Here is a 22,948-nt window from a genome sequence, read left to right as displayed (position 1 = left end):
GAGCGGCTATTACCGTAATTCTCCGAGTTTGAATCAGGGGAAACTCGGGAGAATTGAATTACCTCGTGAATTACCTCGTACAGTGGGACAGGCCCTTTAGTCTATCTTTGGTAGACACTGTACATCCTGCCTTCATTGAATGCCCACACCAACACACTGCATATCCTGTTGCAAACAATGCTCCCACTCTGCTATTAATTCTCTCCTTATCTGACACCCTTTTGTCTGCTTTTCACCTTGAGCCACCTAACCACCAATCTGCCAACAAATCCTCCCCCACCTTTACCTGTATCCACCTTTCACTTGCCAAGACACAAGGTGCTCAGTGGGTCAGGCAGCATCTCTGGTGAAGATGGGATGGGTGACGTTTTAGCTTGAGATCCTGCTTCAGCCACATCATGCTGCTTCTTCATGCTGCCTGACCTGCTGAGTTGCTCCAGCACTTTGTGTGTCCTTTTGTGTATTGGCATCTGCAGTTCTTTCTATGCCAGGCTTTGTCCTGGCCCCACCTCTCTTTTCTAGCTTTCTCCCTCCCCACTACAATTAGTCTGAAGAAAGAATGTTTCTGAACAAAACGTCAACTATCCATGTTCTCCAGAGATGCTGCCCAAGCTGCTGTGTTACTCCTGCAATTTTGTTTTTTTATTAAAGTGAGAGTGTGCTTTAACTAATTGTTTTACATATTATTACCAACTGTACAAATAGAAAGACAGTGGCCCATTAAAATAGTAATTCAACTTGTAGATTAGTACAACAATTATAGTAATGTTGACATTTATTCAGGATATATCATTATGGTTCATTTATTTTCGATGTGGTCAGTTTTCCCCATTGGATATCCCAACTTTGCAATGTATCTGGGCTGCCCTGAACTCCAATGTATACGAGGATCAACTTTACAATTGCAACCCGGATCACAAAGCTGTCGGTGCGGTAATTCTTCCATAAATATATTCTGCTTTGTACATTGACTTTGTTTGAGAAACAAAATGTTCGAGCTCCTCCAATTTGGTGCAGCTCCTTGAACGGCAGATATTGTCCAGTGTGTGGATGAAGAGATCTATCTGAAGCAGATCATCTCTCGGTCTTCTGCCTCATGGGAGTGTGCTCCTGCTTCAACGGCCTTTGCCTTTTTTATGAGAATTTGCTTTGAGTTCCTTGAGCGCCTTGTCCACTTCGGCTTTGCTTTGGAGAACGTGCCACTGCGCTATTGGCCGCCTGGGGTTGGCCAGCATGTCAGACCAATGTCGTAACTGATTTCCAGTGGCGCCACAACCGAGAAATAGTCTTCCAATGGCATCGTTCTTTGACATCTTATCATGATCCCATATGGAAATCACCAGCTTCACTTTCTGTGAGAAGAGAAGAGAAAAAAGTGATGGATAAAGTCCCGTTGAGAATAGTTTAGTTTAGTTTGTTGGTGAACCACAAACAATGGGGGGTACACAAAAATGCTGGAGAAACTCAACGGGTGCAGCAGCATTTTTGTGTACCTTTGATTTTCCAGCATCTGCAGTTCCTTCTTAAACTCAAACAATGGTGTATGGGAGAGAGCATATTAACTGGTTGCATCACAGCCTGGTTCGGCAACTCGGACGACCAGGAACGAGGAAGAGCGCAAAAAAGTGGAGGGGCACTGCCCGGTCCAGCATCTATGGAGCGAAGGAAATAGGCAATGTTTTGGCCAGTGTTTTGATTTTCCAGCATCTCCCACCACCCCCTACGTCTGGGCCTGAGGAAGAAAAAAACAAGAGGCATCCCCAGGGCCCACGGAACGTCCGCACCCCCAGAATCCGAATGAGGGTCACGACCCGAAACAGCCCCGACCCCCACCGCACCCAGGGTAACCGCTCCACCGGCAACACCCATAGAGTCTCTACCCTCCACCACCAGGGGAGTAATCTCACTAGGACCCACTGAAAGAGCCAGTGTTTCTGGAGATCCCCCTTACTACCTCCGCCGGTGGGGCAGCACACCCCATAGTGACTCTCGTGGTTCTGATAAGGAGCACAGACTGGAAAACTGCCTCTACTCCCGAGACTCCCCCTTCGGGTTGTCTCTGCTCATCCCCCATCTCAGCGGACACAGTCCCAGGGGAGCCAACCCCAATAACCGGTGAGATAAAACCCTCGGAAGGCGCTTGAGACGAGGGGACAACCACCAGCCCAGAGGACACAATTCCAGGGGAGTCAACCCCAGTAACAGGTATGGTAATACCCGTAGAAGGTCCCTGAAGCAAAGGGCCAACCTCCTGCCCAGAGGACACCAGTTCGTGGCCACCATCCTCAACAGGGGTGGAAGGTCTCAAAGTAGTCTGCCCCCTTACTTTGGGCCCATGATTAGTTCTCCCTCTCTGGCCCCACGCCTTCTTTTAGTTCCGCTTTTTTGCGGCTGTACGGTGACCTCCATAAAGGAAGGGTCCTCCGCCTCCACGATACCCGCTACCTCTATTCTGCCCCCACGTTCATCCTCCCCTGCCCCCTTCTGAACCTCCTCAGCTCCTTGCTGAGTCACACTAGGTGCGTCTTGGACCTCACTGGGGCCACCCACCCAACAGGCCCCCCCCCCTCCCCTGCGCCTCGCCATCGACCGCCACCACAGGTTCAGGATGTAGGGAGCGGGGGGCAGCATAGCCCTGGGTCACCGAGGCGGAGCTGGCAGCCCCAGATGGGTCAGCAGTGCCACCCCAGGTCACTGAGGCATAACAGGCCAGCCTGGATCGGCCAGCAATGCATTCCTGGGCTGCTGTGTTAGGATTTCTAGCATCGGCCCGGCCATTGGGACAATCCCTGTGGAAATGACCAAACTCTCTGCACGCATGACACCATGCCTCTCCCCAACTCCAACGCACGCGGTGAGGGTCACCCTCATGCTCCACAACGAAGTTCCCCTCAGTGCCCGACCCCACTTCCACCTTCATGCAAACTTGCCTCTTGAAACTCAAGATCCCTTTGAGGAGATCACTCCAGGGGTGCATAAGCCTAATCAACCTAGACCGCACCTGCCCAATCCTCGCCAATTGTGGAAGAAGTTGGGCATCCCGGATGAACGGGGGACATCTCGCAGGAGAACCGGTCTCACGGTGGACACCCACGGTTCCCCTCCACTGTGATCCCCTTCTCCACAGCTAAGGCCACATCCTCCTGGGACTTAAGTATCATCCCACACTTCCCTCTTGCAACCTCGGCAGAGGCAATTACATCCTTCTGGAAAAGGTCATGCATGCCCTTCGTTATTGCATCCCTCCTCCACAGGAACCCTGTTTGGACCAAGATCCCGGATTTTCTACCACCAAAGTCAGCATAAGGCTCATCCTCGATTGGCCCTAAAGCCGCAGCAGAAACCGCAGCTGCGTAACTCCGAGCCGTTTCGGGACATGTGACAATAAAACATTCTTGACTTGACTTAGCTCTCATTTTACAATGTGATGCCCATGGTAACTTCTATTCATGGGATTAATCTTATTCTTAAAAGTAATTTTGGATAACTATTAATTACCAGACAAGTGAAGACATCAATGCGAGGCAGAATGTGCTGAATTCTGCCTGTGCCCACAGGAGTGAAATGTTATGCCTAACTCGCAGCGGGACTTAATTTCTATTCCTATATTAGAGGCGCTAAATTATTCGGAGCAGTTTCACAAGTGCGACTGCATCCCTACTGCCAAAGAACCTCACTGAAGTGACAATCCTTTGTTAGTCCAAATTCTGAGTGTCAGCGGGTGCTTGGATGGAAGGTCTTCCCACTGCAATCACATATGTTCTAATTTGGTGTCTTGACATAAATATTTTCTGGTCAGATTTTCTGGAGAGTTGTTGTAACAGGAACCCTCATACCCTACAAACCATGACCAAGTAAGCAAGATGGCGACAAAGCCAAGCAGCTCTGTGTACTGGACACAGAATTAAATTTGTGCACAAAAGGTAGACCAATCCAGTATTTACTTTTGTTTACAGATACAGTCAGAGTATTGAGTATAGAATGTGGGAAATCATGTTGCATTTGCACAAGACATTGGTGAGACCGCATTTAGAAAATCATGTTCAGTTCCGGGTACCATGTTATAGGAAAGATATTGTCAAGCTTGAAAGGGTTCAGAGAACATTTACACAGTTGTTGCCTGGACTAGAGGGTCTGAGCAACAGGGAGAGGTTGAATAGGCTGGATCTCTATACCTTGGAGCGCAGAAGGATAAGGGGGATCTTACAGAGGTGTATAAAATGATGAGAGGAATAGATCAGGCAGATGCACAGAATCGCTTGCCCAGAGTAGGGGAATCGAGGACCAGAGGACATAGGTTCAAGGTGAAGGGGAAAAGATAGGTTTAATTTTAATAGGATTTAATAGATTTAATTTTTCACACAAAGGGTGGTGGGTGTATGGAACAAGCTGCCAGAGGAGGTAGTTGAGGCTGGGACTATCCCAACATTTAAGAAACAGTTAGACAGGTACATGGATCAAACAGGTTTGGAGGGATATGGACCATGCACAGGCCGATGGGACTAGTGTAGCTGAGATATTGTTGGCCGGTGCAGACAAGTTGGGCCAAAGCGCGAAGGGCCTGTTTCCACACTGTATCACTCTAGGACTCTCTATACAGCGTGTAAACAGACCCTTCGGTCCACTGAGTCCACACCGACCTTCGATCACCCATTCGCACTAGTTCTATCCTGCACACCAGGGACAATTTTATAGAAGCCAAGTAACCTACAAACCTGCGCGCTTTTGGAATGTGGGGGAAAACTGGAAAATCTGGCGAAAACGCATGCAGTCACAGGGCGAATCACAAACCCCACATACAGGATCGAACCTGGGTCTCGAGCATCGTGAGGCAGCAGCTCTACTGCTGCACCACTCTGCCGCCCTATTCCACTGGTTTATTTTTAAATATTTACTCCTCACCTGTATTTCTTCAAAATTCACATCAAACATAAAAGGCTCATTGAAATATGGATTCAGGGTGTTCTTTTTCACTGTTGTTGACTTCTTCTTGAGTTTTTTATTATTGAGAATCAAGCGAATCTTCACATAGGGATCTGTCAGAAATACAAATTATGTTTTCAGTTATTGACAGGGTGTATTCTACAACATGTGGTAAGTATTTGTTTTGAGACTTTGCAGATACTGGCTTAATAAAATCAAGAGTTAAGAGTCAATGTTTTGTTGTCATATATACTGAAACAGAACTATGTAATTCTTACAGGACCACCCACATGTCCAAAGGAAAGGCGATGGCTGGAGGCCCGCAGAAGCCTGGGGCTCGCCTGGATCGGATGCCGCTCGTAAGACCCAGAGCACGGACTGGACATCAAAACTGACGCAAACACATGGTGCCTGTTGTGTACGGTCTCAGTGGGCTATTTCTGTACACTTTGCCAAGCGGAGATTGTGCTTGGGTATGGCAATACTTTACTGGACTGTAGGCAAAGAAAATAATTTAATTGTGCATTTGCACATGTGATAATAAAGCACTATTGACCATTGAGTGCAATTCCCAATGAAATTCTCAGCACCCGAGGACAGGATCGAACCCAGGTCTTGGACGCTGTGAGACAGCTGCTCTACCAGTTACGCCACTGTGCCACCCAGATTTCAAAACTATTTTTAAAAACTCTTACCAGATGAACCTCCTTTATCCATTGTCTTCAGATTCTTGGCTTCCAGAATGATTACGTGCAGCTTGCTTGAAGCGGGGATATAGCGAAGCGAAAAGCAAATATCACCGAGATGCTCTTCCTAATAAGAAAACAAGAAAATATAAAGTAAGTGATGATGCAGCTCTATAGGACCGGTTAGGCTGCTTTTGCATGCAGTTCTGGTTGCCCCATTACAAAAAAGATGTGGAGGCTTTGGAGAAGGTGCAGGGGAGGTTTACTAGAATGCTGCCTGGATTAGAGGGTTTCAGCTATAGGGAGAGGTTGGATAGACTTGGATTGTTTTCTCTGGAACGTCCGAGATTAAGGGGACACCTGATAGAAGTATATAAAATTATGTCATAGAGTGGGTAGACAGTCAAAACCTTTTTCCAAGGGTGGAAATGCCAAACACTAGAGGGCGTAGCTATAAGGTGAGAGGGGGAAAGTTTAAAGATGTATGGGGGCTGTTTTTTTGTATGGAGGCCCCTCCATATTCACCCTTCTAAAGTCCAGTGAGTACAGGTCTGGAGCCATCAAACACTCATCATATGTTAACCCAAGCTTATTTGGGATCATTCTCGTAGACATCCTCTGGACCCTCTCCAATGCTGCACATCCCTCCTCGGGTAAGGGACCCAAAATTGCTCACAATACTCCAAATGCGGTCTGATCAGCACCATATCTTGGCAATGCACCTAAAGTCTATCTGAGGAATGTTCAATATCAGAGAGAACCTGGTTTGTTCTATTCAATTGTTCATTCATATTTTAGGTTTAGGTTTATTATTGCCACCTGTTTCGAGGTACAGTGAAAAGCTTTGTTTTGCATGCGACCCAAACAGATCAGAAATACTACATATAATCCAATCAATTCGAACTCAAGTACAATAGGTAGAGCAAAGGGGAAGACACAGAGTGCAGAATATAGTTCTCAGCATTATAGCGAATCAGTACCATAGACAAAGTCCAACGTCCGCAATGGGGTAAAGATAAATCGGACAGTACCCTAGCTTATGGAAGAACCGTTCAGAAGCAGAGAAGGAAGAAGCTGTTCATGTCTGGTGGTGCGTGCTTCCAAACTTCTGTATCGTCTGTCCAATGGATGCAGGGATACGAAGGAATGACCAGGGTGGGACAAGTCTTTGATTATATTGGCTGCTTTTCCAAGACAGCGTGGGGTATAGATGCAGTCAATGGCGGGGAGACTGATCTGTGTCATGAATAGGGCTACCTGCAACTTTCTGCAATTTCTTGGGGTCTTGGTCAGAGCTGTTCCCAAACCAAGCTGTGATGCAACTTGACAGTGTGCTTTCTATGGTGCATCTGTAGATGTGTGTCAAATGTCTTCAGTCTCGTCAGGAAATAGAGGCATTAGTGTGCCTTCTTGGCTGTTGCACCAATGTGGTATGTTCAAATGCAATCATTCCCAAAGAGGTTTGGGGAATTATTCCCATTAATTTTAACCAGAGTATCAAACTTACAGCTATCTAAATACATTTAACTGAATAAAACACCTTCTTGCTTATTATTAAACCTCACTGCCATTGTAACAACCCTAAACATTGTCTGTCCATTCCCTCCACTGATGCCACCAGTCTGCTCAGTTACACCAGCACTTAGTGTTTTTCTCAAGATTCCAGCATCTGCAATTTCTTGTCTCTCCATAATCAAGAAGGACTTCGATATTGTTCTTAAGACCAGGGGGATCATTGATATAGAAAGAAAGCTTGGATAGTGTACTGAATTTGGACAACCAACGATGGAGCAGAAATCGATACAAAGTGCTGGGGTAACTCAGCATCTCTGGAGAAAACGATGGGTGATGTTTTAGGTCTGGACACTTGTTCAGACTGACAAAATATAGAAACAAAGAACTGGTTTAAACCAAAGATAGACGCAAAGTGCTGGCATAACTCAACTTTATCTCCAAAGATGTTGTCTGACCCATTGAGGTATGTGAGCACTTTGTGTCTATCTTTGGATAAACCAGCATCTGCAGTTCCTTGTTTCTATAATGATGGAGCAAGCTCAAAAGGGTAAATGGCTAACTCCTGCTCCAAGTTTCTATATTTCTACACCTTGTTTTAGCTCTATTATCTCCCTCGAACTATGCTTACGAGTTATGTGGTCCATTCCTCGGCTTCCTAAAGAATAGAAATATATAATGTGTGTTCCATGTTTCTTTTGAAACAGCAGTCTTCACATAAATTCAAAAGGCAGTCTCACACAATAAGATCCATATACGAACAGCAAACAAAATGTCACACGTTGATGAACGTTTTGTCACGCATAAATTGTGTTGAGCATCCTTTAAAGTGTCCGTACCTGTATCATTTGGAACCCCCTTGACAAATAGCATTAGTCTGAAGATTCCTAGCTGCATTTCAAACTGAAATGTGAATCTTTACTGTCATGTATTTCGCTTTTATGATAATGTTACTTTTTGAAATGAGTTGCCGCAGGATTTTGCAAATTACCACCTGGGTTTTCAGATTCTAGTCAAGCAAGGAACAAACCGTGAATAAAGGTGATAAGAAAACAGAACTATGGCGTTTTAGAGTTACTCAGCGGGTCAGGCATCATCTCTGGAGAACATGCATTGGTAACATTTTGGGTCAGGACACAGTGTCGTCAAACGTACATCATATGTTAACCCAATCTTCCCTGGGATTATTCTTGTAGATCTCCTTTGGACCCTCTCTAAAACCAGCTCTGATATGGAACCCAAACTGCTCACAATATTCCAAATGTGGCCTCACCAACGCCTTATAAAGCCTTGGGTTTAGGAATAGTTGCTTCAGGAAGAAGTAGTTTCCCCAAAATACTTGACAATCTACCCACTTTCAGGTCCAGAGTAACACTGAGTAATCAAGCATTAAAACATTCAGAAAGCCAACATTTTATTCAACACCAAAAGAAGCAACTAGTAATGTCTGACCCATTGAGTTTTCTAGGCATTTTGTGGAAGTTCATAAGTTCTAGGGGCGGAATTGGGCCATAAAGCCCATCAAGTCTACTCCGTCATTGAATCATTGCTGAAATATCTTTTGCTCTCAACCCCAATTCTCCTGCCTTCTCCCCATAGCCCTTGACCCCCGTACAAATCAAGAAAGGGACTTGTTTCCGTGCTGTATGACTCTATGGCTTCAGCTAATACCCAATATTAGACTGTTGACAGCCACCATATCCTTCCTCAGATATGGGGCCCAAAGGCAACACAGTGAGTTGGGCAGCATCCCTGGAGAACATGGGTAGGTGATATTTTGGGTCAGGATCCTTCTTCAGACTAAACACACCTTCTGTTATATTTTCGATCTGCAGCCTCTATAATTTTGATTTAAACGCATCTGCTGAGGTCTTTGCTGATAAATCCTTAATATCCTATCGCCAACTAGAGAGCAGTTCTGAGCTACCATCTACCTCATTGGAGACCCTCGGACTATCTTTTAATCGGACATATGCCCTTTATCTTTAGACTTTAGCGATACTGAGCAGAAACAGCCCATTCGGCCCATCAAATCCTCGTCGGCCAGCGATTACCCCATATCTTAGCACTATCCTACACACTAAGGACTATTTATGATTCTTTTGCCAAAACCAATTAACCTACCAGCCTGCACATCTTTGGAATGTGGAGCACCGGGAGCAAACTGACATGGTCAAGGGGGGAACGTACAAATTCCATACAGAATCTAACCCAGGTCTCTGGCCTTGTTAGGCAGTAACTTTACCGCTGTGCCACATTAGTTTAGTTTAGAGATACAGTGTCGAAACAGGCCCTTTGGGTTACCAAGTCCGCTCCGAACTGTGATCTCCATACACCAGAACTATCCTACACACTCGGGACAATTTACAATTTACAGAAACCAAGTAACCTACATACCTGTACATCAGGAATGTGGGAGGAAACTGGAGCTCTTGGAGAAACCCCACTCCACTGTGCCTCCCTATCCTGTATCTGTACACTGTGAACGGCTTGATTGTAATCAAATATAGTCTTTCCGCTGACTGGATAGCACGCAACTAACAAGCTTTTCACTGCACCTCCGTACACATGACAATAAACCAAATTAAACTAAACGTACCTCATCCTTCAGAGCCTTGGTTAACTCGTGCCATTCCTCCAGTGCATGGTTGAGGTTGACAGTTTGTAGTGGGATTCGCACTTCACCAATTATGTCATGTTTGGAAAACCGGTTGAAGTCATACACTTTCATCACCACGGTTTTGTCCGATATCTCAGCTTGGCTGGTCTGGGTTGAAGGAAAGACAACAATTGAGTGAATTAGAAAAAAATTGGTCCAACTAAAGCAGAACAGCTAATTGTAGTTTTCAATGCTACAACTAGCTCGGGGTCTGGCTGTATGCTATTTCTAAGAGAGAGGGAGAATATAAAACAATATAGCACAGGAACTGACCCATCGCCCCACAGTGTCTCTTTCAAGCATGATGCCAAGACCAACTCCTATCTATCTACACATGATCCACATTCATCCATTATCTGCATATTCTTGTGCTTATCCAAAAGTCTCAAACACCACTATTATATCTGCCTCCATCACATTCCCTGGCAGCATGTTGCAGGCACCCACCACCTTCTGCGTAAAAAATAACTGATTCCCTTATCCTTGGTAAAAAAAAACATTGTGCATTCACCCTATTTATTCCCCTTACAATTGTATATGCCTTTATAAGATCACCCCTCAACCTCATGCACGCCAAGGAATGGAATCCTACCCTGCTCAACCTCTCCCTGCATCAGGCCCCTCAAGATTTTAGCAAATGATCATTGCTTTAAAAATAAATGTAAGAAGTACCTTGAATGTGAATTGTTCTTTAAACAATGGATTCAGTGTTTTTCGAAACACCTTTGTTTCAAATTTCTGTGTGGCTTCTGGGACAAGATACACAGTGACGTAAGGATCAGATGTCCCTCCAAAGTCCATCGCCTTTAGGTCCGCTGCCTGTATCACTCCAACAGTAAGCTGCAAGGTATCAGAGGCAGAGCATTGTACAGTGAGTGTTCATTATTAAACCAAAATTACTGCTTCAAGGCAAATGACAAAAAATTACACTTGAATTTTGCTCTTAAGTGTACTTCCAGGTGGCTGAGTCCTGATAAGCAGGAATCCTGACTAACTATACTTTTAACCCAAAGATAGACACCAAGTGCTGGAGGAACTCAGCGTGTCAGGCAGCAGTTCTTTGTTTGTATAGTTTTAACCCCTCATTTTCCAAAAGTTAAGACCGCTTCAGGTTCACTATTTTGTGGACACATTAAATCAACCACAGGAATTATATATTTACCGTTTCATTCGTCGCATCATAATACAAGGAATATTGCAATTTTCCATAATTTTCTATCGTTCCATCCAAATCTTCCAAATCGGGCTGCACCTTTAAAACACAATAGCAAAACATTAAATCTTTCCATCTTAACTAGATAGAATGGGTAAATTAGTTGTGTTAAAGGCAACCTGCAGAAAGTATTGCGGAGAATTAGTAAATCCCTTCTTGTCTCATAGTCAAGAGTCATACAGCGTGGAAACAGGCTCTTCGGCCCAACTTGCCCATACTGACCGACATGCCCGAACTACACTAGTCCCACCTGCCTGCCATATTCCTCTAAACCTACCCAATCCGTGTGTTTGTAAAAAAAAAGTTTATGTTGTGATACAACATTCTTACACTGAGGGAGGTAGGTGTATGGAACAAGCTGCCTCAACTAAAGAGAAAAAATGCAAAGTCTGCGATGAGGTAGGTTGGAAGATTGAGACTACACCTAACTTATGGAAGGTCTGTTCCATCGTCTGACAACAGCGAGGAAGAAGCGGTTCCTAAATCAGCTGGTACATGTTTTCAAATTTTTGTATCTTCTGCCGATGGGAGAAGGGAGAAAAGGGAAAAGCCCTTGTAAAAAGCCCTTGAAATTTAACGTTAAGTTTTGCTTGCCAACAAAGTTTGAGGGAGCATCATGACAAATCCTATAATTTTAAAGTAACAATATAGATGCCAGTTTAGTTACGGTTGATTGATTTTGATTTGAACTTTTCAGCAAAACGGTGGCGCAACAGCGGAGTTGGTGCTTTCCAACGCCAGAGACCTGGGTTCATTCCTGACTACGGGTTCGGTCTGTATGGAGTTTATACATTCTCCCCATGATGTGCATGGGTTTTCTCCAGGTGCTCCAGTTTCCTCCCACACTCCAAAGATGTACAGGTTTGTAGGCGAATTGGCTTAGTAAAATTGTAAATTGTCCCTAGTGTGTGCAGGATTATGTTTGAATGCGGGGATTGGTGGTTGCCATGGACTCGGTGGACTGAAGGGCCTGTTTCTGCGCTGTATCTCTAAACTACACTTAACCAGTTCAGATTTTGAAATTTAAAAGTTGATTCGCCTATTCCTGTAGTCAGATACTGGAAGAATTGAGCATTGACAGACTGGATGCGTGACATAGGAAGGTGGTAAGAGGAGGCAGGGAAGAATAGGGAGGAATTAATTCTTGTAATTAGTCAGTTTTATAAATCACTGTAGTGAACATGCAAACTAGTTGTGATTTCAATGAGAGAACATTGCGTTCTCTCTGTAAATCTCTTTAGCAACTTTTGGGTTAATTAATCATATGGTAGAATTCAAAAGAGACTGAGATCACATTTAGAACATGCTGCTCTGTTTCATACAGTGGATAAACAAGTTTAGGCGTAGTTTATCTCAATCTTCCTCTTCTATCCGAATGTGCACTTTACAATCCATCTCCAGCCCTTCTCCTACCTACCATCTAACACATCTTCTAGGCATCAACCCTTCCAGAATTAGCTTGTCCAAATCTTATTCTGCACCAAGTATGATTCACCGACCATTCCTATTCTCATTCACCTCAATTGACTCCAAACACATGCAATTTTACATTGGAGACAGAAGGAACTGCAGACGCTCATTTACAAAATAAGGCACAAAGTGCTGGATTAACTCAGCGTCCCTGGAGAACATGGATAGGTGACGTTTGGTGTCGGGACCCTTCTTCACACTGATTGAAAAGGAATGAGGCAATGTTCGGGGGCTACAGTCAGGATGATAAATGTTGCTAGCCATAAGGAACTAGACACAAGAAACGTCACTTATCCATCTTCTCCAGGGATGCTGCCTGAGCTGCTGGTTTACTCCAGCATATAAAGTCATAGTCATAATGTCATACAGCGTGGAAACTGGCCCTACAGCCCAACTTGCCCATGCCAACATGTCCATCTACATTAGTCCCACCTGCCTCCCTCTAAACCTATCCAATCCATGTAACTCAGCAGGACAGGCAGCATCTCAGGAGAAAAAGGAAGGGTGACGTTTTGAGTCGGGTCCAGAGATGCTGCCAGACCGATTGAGTTACTCCAGCACTTTGTGCCCATCTTCGGTATACGCCATTATCTGCAGTTCATTTCTATACTATCCTTTCCGTGTACCTGTCCAAATGTTTTTTTAATATTGTGTAGTAAACTTTTTTTCCAATTTTAAATTATTGTGTTTGTGCTTAATCTGTTTAAGGCCTTGCCCCACTATTTTGACTGCTTACATCTCAGATCAGTGCTGTAATACATTTTTCAATGCTTATGTTAAATTAATACATATAGACCATAGAACAGAAACAGGCCCTTCAGCCAATAGTGTCTATGCCAACTATGATGACCATATAAACTCATCTCCTCTGCCTGCACGTGACCCATATCACTCCATCCATTCCCTGCATATTATTGATATAACTGCAGGCTTGCCACACAGATGAAATGACAAAATATTTTTGCGATGTTAAGAATCATTCATGGAGCACAGTGGTGCAGCTGATAGAGCTGCTACCTCACAGCGTTAGGAACCAAGGTTCGATCCTGACTTCGGGTACTTTCTATGTGTGTGGTTTGCACATTCTCCCGGTGATTGCGTAGGTTTCCCCCGGGTGCTCTGGTTTCGTCCCACATTCCAAAGACAAGCGGACATGTAGGTTAATTGGCCTTCTGTAAAATTACCCCTAATAGAAACATAGAAATTAGGTGCAGGAGTAGGCCATTCGGCCCTTCGAGCCAGCACCGCCATTCAATATGATCATGGCTGATCATCCAACTCAGTATCCCGTACCTGCCTTCTCTCCATACCCTCTGATCCCCTTGGCCACAAGGGCCACATCTAACTCCCTCTTAAATATAGCCAATGAACTGGCCTCAACTACCCTCCGTGGCAGAGAGTTCCAGAGATTCACCACTCTCTGTGTGAAAAAAAGTTCTCCTCATCTCGGTTTTAAAGGATTTCCCCCTTATCCTTAAGCTGTGACCCCTTGTCCTGGACTTCCCCAACATCGGGAACAATCTTCCTGCATCTAGCCTGTCCAACCCCTTAAGAATTTTGTAAGTTTCTATAAGATCCCCTCTCAATCTTCTAAATTCTAGAGAGTATAAACCAAGTCTATCCAGCCTTTCTTCATAAGACAGTCCTGACATCCCAGGAATCAGTCTGGTGAACCTTCTCTGCACTCCCTCTATGGCAATAATGTCCTTCCTCAGATTTGGAGACCAAAACTGCACACAATACTCCAGGTATGGTCTCACCAAGACCCTGTACAACTGCAGTAGAAACCTCCCTGCTCCTATACTCAAATCCTCTTGCTATGTAAGCCAACATACCATTCGCTTTCTTTACTGCCTGCTGCACCTGCATGCCTACCTTCAATGACTGGTGTACCATGACACCCAGGTCTCGCTGCATCTCCCCCTTTCCCAATCGGCCACCATTTAGATAATAGTCTGCTTTCCCGTTTTTGCCACCAAAATGGATAACCTCACATCTATCCACATTATACTGCATCTGCCAAACATTTGCCCACTCACCCAGCCTATCCAAGTCACCTTGCAGTCTCCTAGCATCCTCCTCACACCTAACACTGCTCCCCAGCTTAGTGTCATCCGCAAACTTGGAGATATTTCCTTCAATTCCCTCATCCAGATCATTAATATATATTGTAAATAGCTGGGGTCCCAGTACTGAGCCTTGCGGTACCCCACTAGTCACTGCCTGCCATTGTGAAAAGGACCCGTTTACTCCTACTCTTTGCTTCCTGTTTGCCAGCCAGTTCTCTATCCACATCAATACTGAACCCCCAATGCCGTGTGCTCTAAGTTTGGATACTAATCTCTTATGTGGGACCTTGTCGAAAGCCTTCTGGAAGTCCAGATACACCACATCCACTGGTTCTCCCCTATCCACGCTACTAGTTACATCCTCGAAGAATTCTATAAGATTCGTCAGACATGATTTACCTTTCGTAAATCCATGCTGACTTTGTCCAATGATTTCACCACTTTCCAAATGTGCTGCTATCCCATCTTTAATAACTGACTCTAGCAGTTTCCCCACTACCGATGTTAGACTAACTGGTCTGTAATTCCCCGTTTTCTCTCTCCCTCCCTTCTTAAAAAGTGGGGTTACGTTTGCTACCCGCCAATCCTCAGGAACTACTCCAGAATCTAAAGAGTTTTGAAAGATTATTACTAATGCATCCACTATTTCTGGAGCTACTTCCTTAAGTACTCTGGGATGCAGCCTATCTGGCCCTGGGGATTTATCGGCCTTTAATCCATTCAATTTACCCAACACCACTTCCCGACTAACCTGGATTTCACTCAATTCCTCCAACTCCTTTGACCCGCGGGCCCCTGCTATTTCCGGCAGATTATTTATGTCTTCCTTAGTGAAGACGGAACCAAAGTAGTTATTCAATTGGTCCGCCATATCCTGGTTCCCCATGATCAACTCACCTGTTTCTGACTGCAAGGGACCTACATTTGTTTTAACTAATCTCTTTCTTTTCACATATCTATAAAAACTTTTGCAGTCAGTTTTTATGTTCCCTGCCAGTTTTCTTTCATAATCCATTTTTCCTTTCCTAATTAAGCCCTTCGTCCTCCTCTGGTGGTCTCTGAATTTCTCCCAGTCCTCCGGGATGCTGCTTTTTCTGGCTAGTTTGTACGCATCATCCTTTGCTTTGATACTATCCCTGATTTCCCTTGTTATCCACGGATGCACTACCTTCCCTGAATTATTCTTTTGCCAAACTGGGATGAACAATTTTTGTAGTTCATCCATGCAGTCTTTAAATGCCTTCCATTGCATATCCACCGTCAACCCTTTTAGAATTAATTGCCAGTCAATCTTGGCCAATTCACGTCTCATACCCTCAAAGTTACCTTTCTTTAAGTTCAAAACCATTGTTTCTGAATTAACAATGTCACTCTCCATCTTAATGAAGAACTCAACCATATTATGGTCACTTTTGCCCAAGGGGCCACGCACAACAAGACTACTAACTAACCCTTCCTCATTACTCAATACCCAGTCTAAAATAGCCAGCTCTCTCGTTGGTTCCTCTACATGTTGATTTAGATAACTATCCTGCATACATTCCAAGAAATCCTCTTCCTCAGCACCCCTGCCAATTTGATTCACCCAATCTATATGTAGATTGAAGTCCCCCATTATAACTGCTTTGCTTTTGTCGCAAACATTTCTAGTTTCCTGTTTGATACCATCTCCAACTTCACTACTACTGTTAGGTGGCCTGTACACAACACCCACCAGCGTTTTCTGCCCCTTAGTGTTTCGCAGCTCTACCCATACCGATTCCACATCCTCCAAACTAATGTCCTTCCTTTCCATTGCGTTAATCTCCTCTCTAACCAGCAACACTACCCCACCTTCTTTTCCTTTCTCTCTATCCCTCCTGAATATTGAATATCCCTGGATGTTCAGCTCCCAGCCTTGGTCACCCTGGAGCCATGTCTCCGTGATCCCAACTATATCATAATCATTAATGGCTATCTGCACGTTCAACTCATCCACCTTATTACGAATACTCCTTGCATTGAGACACAAAGCCTTCAGGCTTGTTTTTACAACGCTCTTACCCCTTATACAATTATGTTGAAAAGTGGCCCTTTTTGATTTTTGCCCTGGTTTTGTCTGCCTGCCACTTTTACTTTTCACCTTGCTACCTATTGCTTCTACCTTCATTTTACACCCCCCTGCCTCTCTGCTCTTGTACCCATCCCCCTGCCACATTAGTTTAAATCCTCCCCGACAGCACTAGCAAACACTCCCCCAAGGACATTGGTTCCATTCCAGCCCAGGTGCAGACCGTCCTGTTTGTATTGGTCCCACCTCCCCCAGAACTGTTTCCAATGCCCTAAAAATTTGAATCCCTCCCCCTTGCACCATTTTTCAAGCCACGTATTCATCGGCAATATCCTCCTATTTCTGCTCTGACTGGCCCGTGGTACTGGTAGTAATCCAGAGATTATTACCTTTGAGGTCCTATTTTTAAGCTTATCTCCTAGCTTCCTAAATTCATCCTGTAGGACCTCATCCCTTTTTTTACCTATATCGTTGGTGCCAATATGCATATATAATGTGTCGTGTTCATGAGAAAGTGAGATAACATAGAACTAGTGCAAACGGGTGATTGTTGGTCAGAATGGACTCGGTGGGCCGAAGGGTCTGATTCTATGCTGGATCTTTCGATCAACCAATCAATTTCTCTACCTCTAAACTTATTTGAGATTGAGAGCCATAGTGTCACGCAGCATGGAAACAGGCCCTTTGGCTCAACTTGTCCATGTTGAACAAGATGCCCAATCTTCGCCAACTCCACCTGCTTACTTTTGGCCCATATCCGTAAACCTTTCCCATCCATTGTACCTGCTTAGACCACCCTTTGCGGCAGCTCGTTCCATATACCCACCACCCTATGTGTGGAAAAGTTGCCCCTCATATTCCCATTAAATCTTTCCCCTTTGTATGGTTGATTCACCTAAATGCCTTTCTGAAGGTTGTTACAGTGGAGTTACTATATAAAGAGTTGTGTTATAGGAACAGAACGCACTTTGTTATGGAACACCCACCAGATTTGTGGTGATGGAGCCATTCAGACTTTCCAGGTTAAGTTGCTCTTTCTTTTTCTTTTTCTTCTTCTTCTTGCAACAACATTTCACGCAGATACAGATGACACAGATGAGGATAACAAGACCCACACCGGCACAGATGGCAATCAAGGCCCATTTTGGTACTGGGTAAGAAATAAGAGAAGATAACGATCAATGAACTGTGAGGTAAAAATGAAACCAGGCAAAAAACCATGTGAAGAAGTTGAAACAAATTCTCACAGATGCTGGTTTACACAAAAAGACACAAAGTGCTGGAGTAACTCAGTGGGTCAGGCAACATCTCTGGAGAACATAGAGAGGTGACATTCAGGTCAGGACCTTCCAAAATGAACCAATCAATGTGAATCAGATATGACAAAACCCCAATATTAACCAAATTTAATCTTTGGAATCTAACTTCTAAATCCAATCCAAGAACTCGTTAAAAGTCAACATTGATTCCGCAATAATCCCAAACCTGGTGCTAAAAAACAGGCTGAAGAAGGGGCTCAACCCAAAACATCGTCTATCCATGCTCCCCAGAGATCCTGCCTAACCCGCTGAGTTACTACAGTGACTTTTGTTGTGAACCGGCATCTGCAGCTCTTTGTGTCTACCCTAAAAGCAGTCCTGGCTTTGACTCCAGTCGTGATTCCAATCTTCTGAAGAAGGAAACTAACCTGAAATGTCACCTGTTAGGGCGACACAGCAACGTAGCAGTGTAGGTGCTGCTTTACAGCGCCACGATCCTGACCACGGGTGCTGTTTGTACGGAGTTTGCACGTTCGCCCTGTGACCGCTCTGGTTTTCACCAGGTGCTCCGGTTTCCTACCACATTCCAAAGATGTGTAGGTTTGGAGGTTAATTGGCTTCTGTAAAATTGTCCCTCATGTGTAGGATATAACTAGTGTAAGGGGATGATCGCTGGTCGGCACGGACTCGGTGGGCCAAAGGGCCTGTTTCCCTGCTGCATCCCTAAAAACTGATAAACGAACAAAAAATCTGCCAATTCCCCCTGCAGATGCTGCCTGACCCACAGAGTCTGACATCATCTGTGGAGGACACACAAGGGACTGCAGATGATGGGGGGTTTTTTCCCTCTCCCCTTCCCCATCCCTGGGTACTATTCCCTGTTCCCCACCCAGGTGTGCACCCATTTGTCCCACATTCCTGTCCCCATTTACCCTTCACCCATATCCTCCCTCTGGCTTCACATCTCATTCCCCTTCTCTCCTCACCTGGCACCCTTGTGTCTCTTCTTCTTCTTGTTATTATTATTATAGGATTCCGGCAGTGTAGACGCTGCTAAGCGTATTACTGCCCTCCACAGGTCAAAGTTTGAACTAAATTCTTACATACAGTCCTGTAACTTGCAGGAATTGAAGAACAGCCCTGGATATCAGTTGATGTTTCTCACTGTGTCCAAACAAAGATGAAACAGAAAAAGCCTCAACTCCAAGTCCTGTCAGTCTAACAAACAATACTTTTCTTTCTACCCTGTACTTTTTACATTCTAGGAAAACATGCTTAATGTCTCATTACTCCCACATTCACACAAGCCAGAAACATGTTTCCCTCCAATGCACAAATAGTAATTTAACCCACAGTGTCCCAACCTCAATCTACACAGTTTAACTGAGTCTCTACGGGACAGGGATGTACAGAAACATATTTTCCTAACTTCAGATTGTATAGAAAAGTAGTGTCTACCCCTGACTTCCATTTCCCATCCTCTCTGCCATTCTTTTGTTAAGCCCTCTTTAATTATTTCTCTCAGTTCCACTCTCCCCAATGATACATGGATATCTATTTCTCTTCTTAAACTCTCCTTTGCTATGAGGTCCACCTGCTCGTTCCCCCTCACCCCAGCGTGCCCGGGAACCCAGCAAAAAGTGATGCTACACGCAAACCCAATTCTAGAAAACACACTCAAGATTTCATTTAGAATGTCAGGACGACCCTTGTGTCTCCTTTTCATCTCTAGCCTTTGTCCAACCATCTGCCAATCAAACCCCCTTTCACCTGTATCCACTTCCAGGTTTTGTCCTGCCCCCACCACTCTCTTCCAGCTTTCTCCCCCTACCACAATCAGCTTGAAGAAGGGTCTCAATCTCTGTAAATTGCCCCAAGTGTACAGCGAGTGGACAAGAAATGAGGGTAATATAGAACCAGCGTGAATGGGTGATGGATGGCCGGGGTGGACACTGTCAGCCGAAGGGGCTGTTGTCATGCTGTATCTTTCAATCAATCAATTGTGGATTGCAGCCTGCATCTAACCAGAACCACACCCAATGCTCACGAGTGAATCTCTGAAATATTGTTTTATTTAGATCTTTTTTTATTTGAAACCATTTGATATCTATTTCAGGTTATTTGCTTCCATAACGGAACAACGAGGTTACCATCTACAGAAGAAGGCAGAAAAAAAACTAGAGTCATAGAATCATAGTCACAGCACGAAAACAGGCCCTTCGGCCCAACTCATGCATGCCGACCAAGCTGGTCCCATATGCGAAGAGCAGATACGACTGGGGGATTAAGGAGACTTTTAGATAGGCATGTGGATATGCAGGGAATGGGGGGGTTATGGATCACGTGCAGGCAGACTAGATTTGTTTAACTTGGCATCATGTTCGGACATGCACAGACATTGTGGGCCGAAGGGCCTGTTCACGTACTGTACTGTTCAATGGTCAATGTTCAAAAATAGATGCACCATTTAACTTCCCTGTTGCAACATCGAATAGTAATTAAGAACAAAGCTAGCACCTAAATTTTCCCCACTCTTAATTAGTTTCAAAGGCTGTGTTCAAGAACTCCAAGGACATTGTTAATCAAGTTGAGAAATTGCTAATTATTTATCCAAATTGAATTAATTGCACACAAGAGCCAAAGTGAACTAATTGATGGTTTATTTTTCAAAACCATTTCCCTTTGAATTTCGTTTAATATTGCTTATCGGATGGAATAATTCTAGTTTACACATACTAAGCATTTTTGCTCCTGATTTAAGCAGCAATTTCTGACTCATTGCTGTGATCATTGCTTTATACAATAATTGCCTAGCCTGGGACATTCTCGTGACTTTGTTATATACAATTCTATTTTGATAAAACTCTTGCGGGAGATACTATTGTTTAAAAACTTGATCAACATTGCTGACCGATGAGAGGACACAAAGTGCTGGAGTAACTCAAAGAGTCAGGCAGCATTTATGATGAATATGGCTAAATTATGTTTTGGGTCAGGACTGAAGGGTCTCGACCCGAAGGAGCAGCACAGTGGCGCAAAGATAGAGTTCCTGCCTTCCAGCGCCAGAGAACCGGGTTCGATCCTGACCTTGGGTGCTGCCTGTACGGAGTTTGCACGTTCTGTTGAGACTGGGTGGGTTTTCTCCGGGTGCTCTGGTTTCCTCCCACACGCCAAAGACATACAGGTATGTGGGTTAATTGGCTTTGGTAAAATTGTAAAATTATCCCTAGTGTGCAGGACTCGGGTGGGCCGATGGGCCTGATCATGTGCTGGATCTCTGGAGTCTGAAGTCACCTTGTCGTATTTTCCAGACATGCTGCCTGTCCTGCTGAGTTACTCAAGCACTTTGCGTCCTTTTTGTGTATTAACCAGCATCTACAGATCCTTGTTTCTTTCAAATGTAGAGGAGCAATACAATTAAGAGAGACACAAGGAACTGCAGATGGTGGTATCTTGAGCAAAACTCATAGTGCTGGAGTAACTCAACGTGTAATTAAATGGCCAAATTCAATTTCTCAACTATAGTGGAATCTTAACCACCTTGCCACCTTGGCCTCACTATGTATTCCTTTGACATTATACAGCACACGTCAGGTGTATAAACACAACCCTTCTCTCCTTATTTCACAGCCATTTGTCTTTTCATCTCTGACCTTTGTCCATCGATCTGCCAACAAATCCATCTCACCTGTACCCACCTATCACTTGCCTGACTGTGTCCCACCCCCACTTCTCTTCCAACTTTCTCCCCTACTACAACCAGTCTGAAGAAGGGTCCCAGCCCAAAACGTCGCCTATCCATATCCTCCACAGTTGCTGCCTGACCCACTTTAAGCCATTTTTCATTATTATTTGTTGATTTAACTAGAGCATTTTATGCAATATTTCAAAATCATATATTTATCTTCTTTTGTCTTGTTTTCTGACCGGGCCATCACAGGTACTGACGTCCCCGCCACCAAAGGGAAATATAGGAGTCATTGGCTCAAAAGGCAGCCTGCAACATCAGAGACCCATACCACTCTAACCATGCTTTCATTTCACTCCTGCCATCTGTTTTGGAGTAAATGCCTCCTATGTTCTGTGTGCTAAGCAAAGCAAGAATTTCATTGTACTATCAGGGACACATGACAATAAACTCACTTGAACTTGAACTTGAACTAACTCAGTGGGTCAGGCAGCATCTCTGGAGAAAAAGGATGGGTGATGTTTCGTGTTGGGACCCTTCTTCAGACTGACCAATTGTTCAATAGTTTAATAGTGCTTTATTTGTCATATATTCAACCGCACAGTGAAATTCATTTTGTATATATTACAAATGAGGGCACTGACATTTTTGGCGCCATTATCCAAAGTTCAAAATCTGGTTGGCCCGCCCGCTCAATGTACTGGAGCAGTTGCCGCGAACCAACGTCACGTTCCTCTCCTAGGTCAACCATCTTTGTGTCCCGGGGGCTCTTCCTGCAGCCTATCTGAAGGCACCCGAGGCATTACCCCAGTTCACCCCACTATTGGTCCTTACCAGAAAGGGTCCTGACCCAAAACGTCACCCATCTTTTTTCTCCAGAGATGCTGCCTGACCTGCTGAGTTACTTTGACACTTTGTGTCATTTTTTGTAAACCAACATCAGCCATTCTTTGTGGCTAACGGAACGGCAGTCCTGGCTTTGATTCCAGTCATGATTCCAATGGTCTGAAGGGACATGACCCGAAATGTCACCTGTTAGGGTGGCACAGCGGCACAGCGGTAGAGATGCTGCCTCACAGCACCAGAGACCGGATGTGATCAGAGTTTGTACGTTCTCACTGTGACCACTTTTGTTGTACAGATTTCTAATTCCATCTACAAACCTCATTCGTTTGTTCTCTATATGTTCAAATTTTAAAATGTATATACTTACGTGGAATTTTATTAATTATATTGTCAATGAAGTTCCCACTTGTAGTTGTGGTGACTTGGGTTGTATTAGTTGGATGAACAGTGACATCTGGTACCTTAGTCGTGATGTTATTAGCTGCACTCATTTTCTCCTTTTTCTGATATCAGATTTAAAGCAATGACCTACAAGGAAGCAGAAAAACTCCTCAGTATTTATAAATAGACCAA

The 22,948-nt window shown here is 44.3% G+C and overlaps 1 protein-coding gene across 1 annotated transcript in view; it reads right to left on the bottom strand.

The window, feature by feature from the left end:
• Window positions 1-620: 620 nt before the first annotated feature.
• The window catches only part of syt8 (synaptotagmin VIII), a 40,122-nt gene continuing 17,794 nt past the window's right edge, over window positions 621-22,948 (bottom strand). The window contains exons 2-9 of the mRNA XM_055649520.1: window positions 22,743-22,903; window positions 17,569-17,732; window positions 10,943-11,032; window positions 10,453-10,620; window positions 9,721-9,888; window positions 5,619-5,736; window positions 4,903-5,036; window positions 621-1,352 (exon numbers count right to left, since the gene is read on the bottom strand). Of these exons, the coding sequence (XP_055505495.1) occupies window positions 1,116-1,352; window positions 4,903-5,036; window positions 5,619-5,736; window positions 9,721-9,888; window positions 10,453-10,620; window positions 10,943-11,032; window positions 17,569-17,732; window positions 22,743-22,866 (1,203 nt within the window). The 5' untranslated portion in view covers window positions 22,867-22,903 and the 3' untranslated portion in view covers window positions 621-1,115. The remainder of the gene's footprint in view (window positions 1,353-4,902; window positions 5,037-5,618; window positions 5,737-9,720; window positions 9,889-10,452; window positions 10,621-10,942; window positions 11,033-17,568; window positions 17,733-22,742; window positions 22,904-22,948) is intronic.

The sequence above is a fragment of the Leucoraja erinacea genome, chromosome 18 (assembly GCF_028641065.1).
Source record: "Leucoraja erinacea ecotype New England chromosome 18, Leri_hhj_1, whole genome shotgun sequence".
NCBI classification, from domain to species: domain Eukaryota; kingdom Metazoa; phylum Chordata; class Chondrichthyes; order Rajiformes; family Rajidae; genus Leucoraja; species Leucoraja erinaceus.
This window is presented reverse-complemented; position numbering and strand designations above follow the sequence as displayed.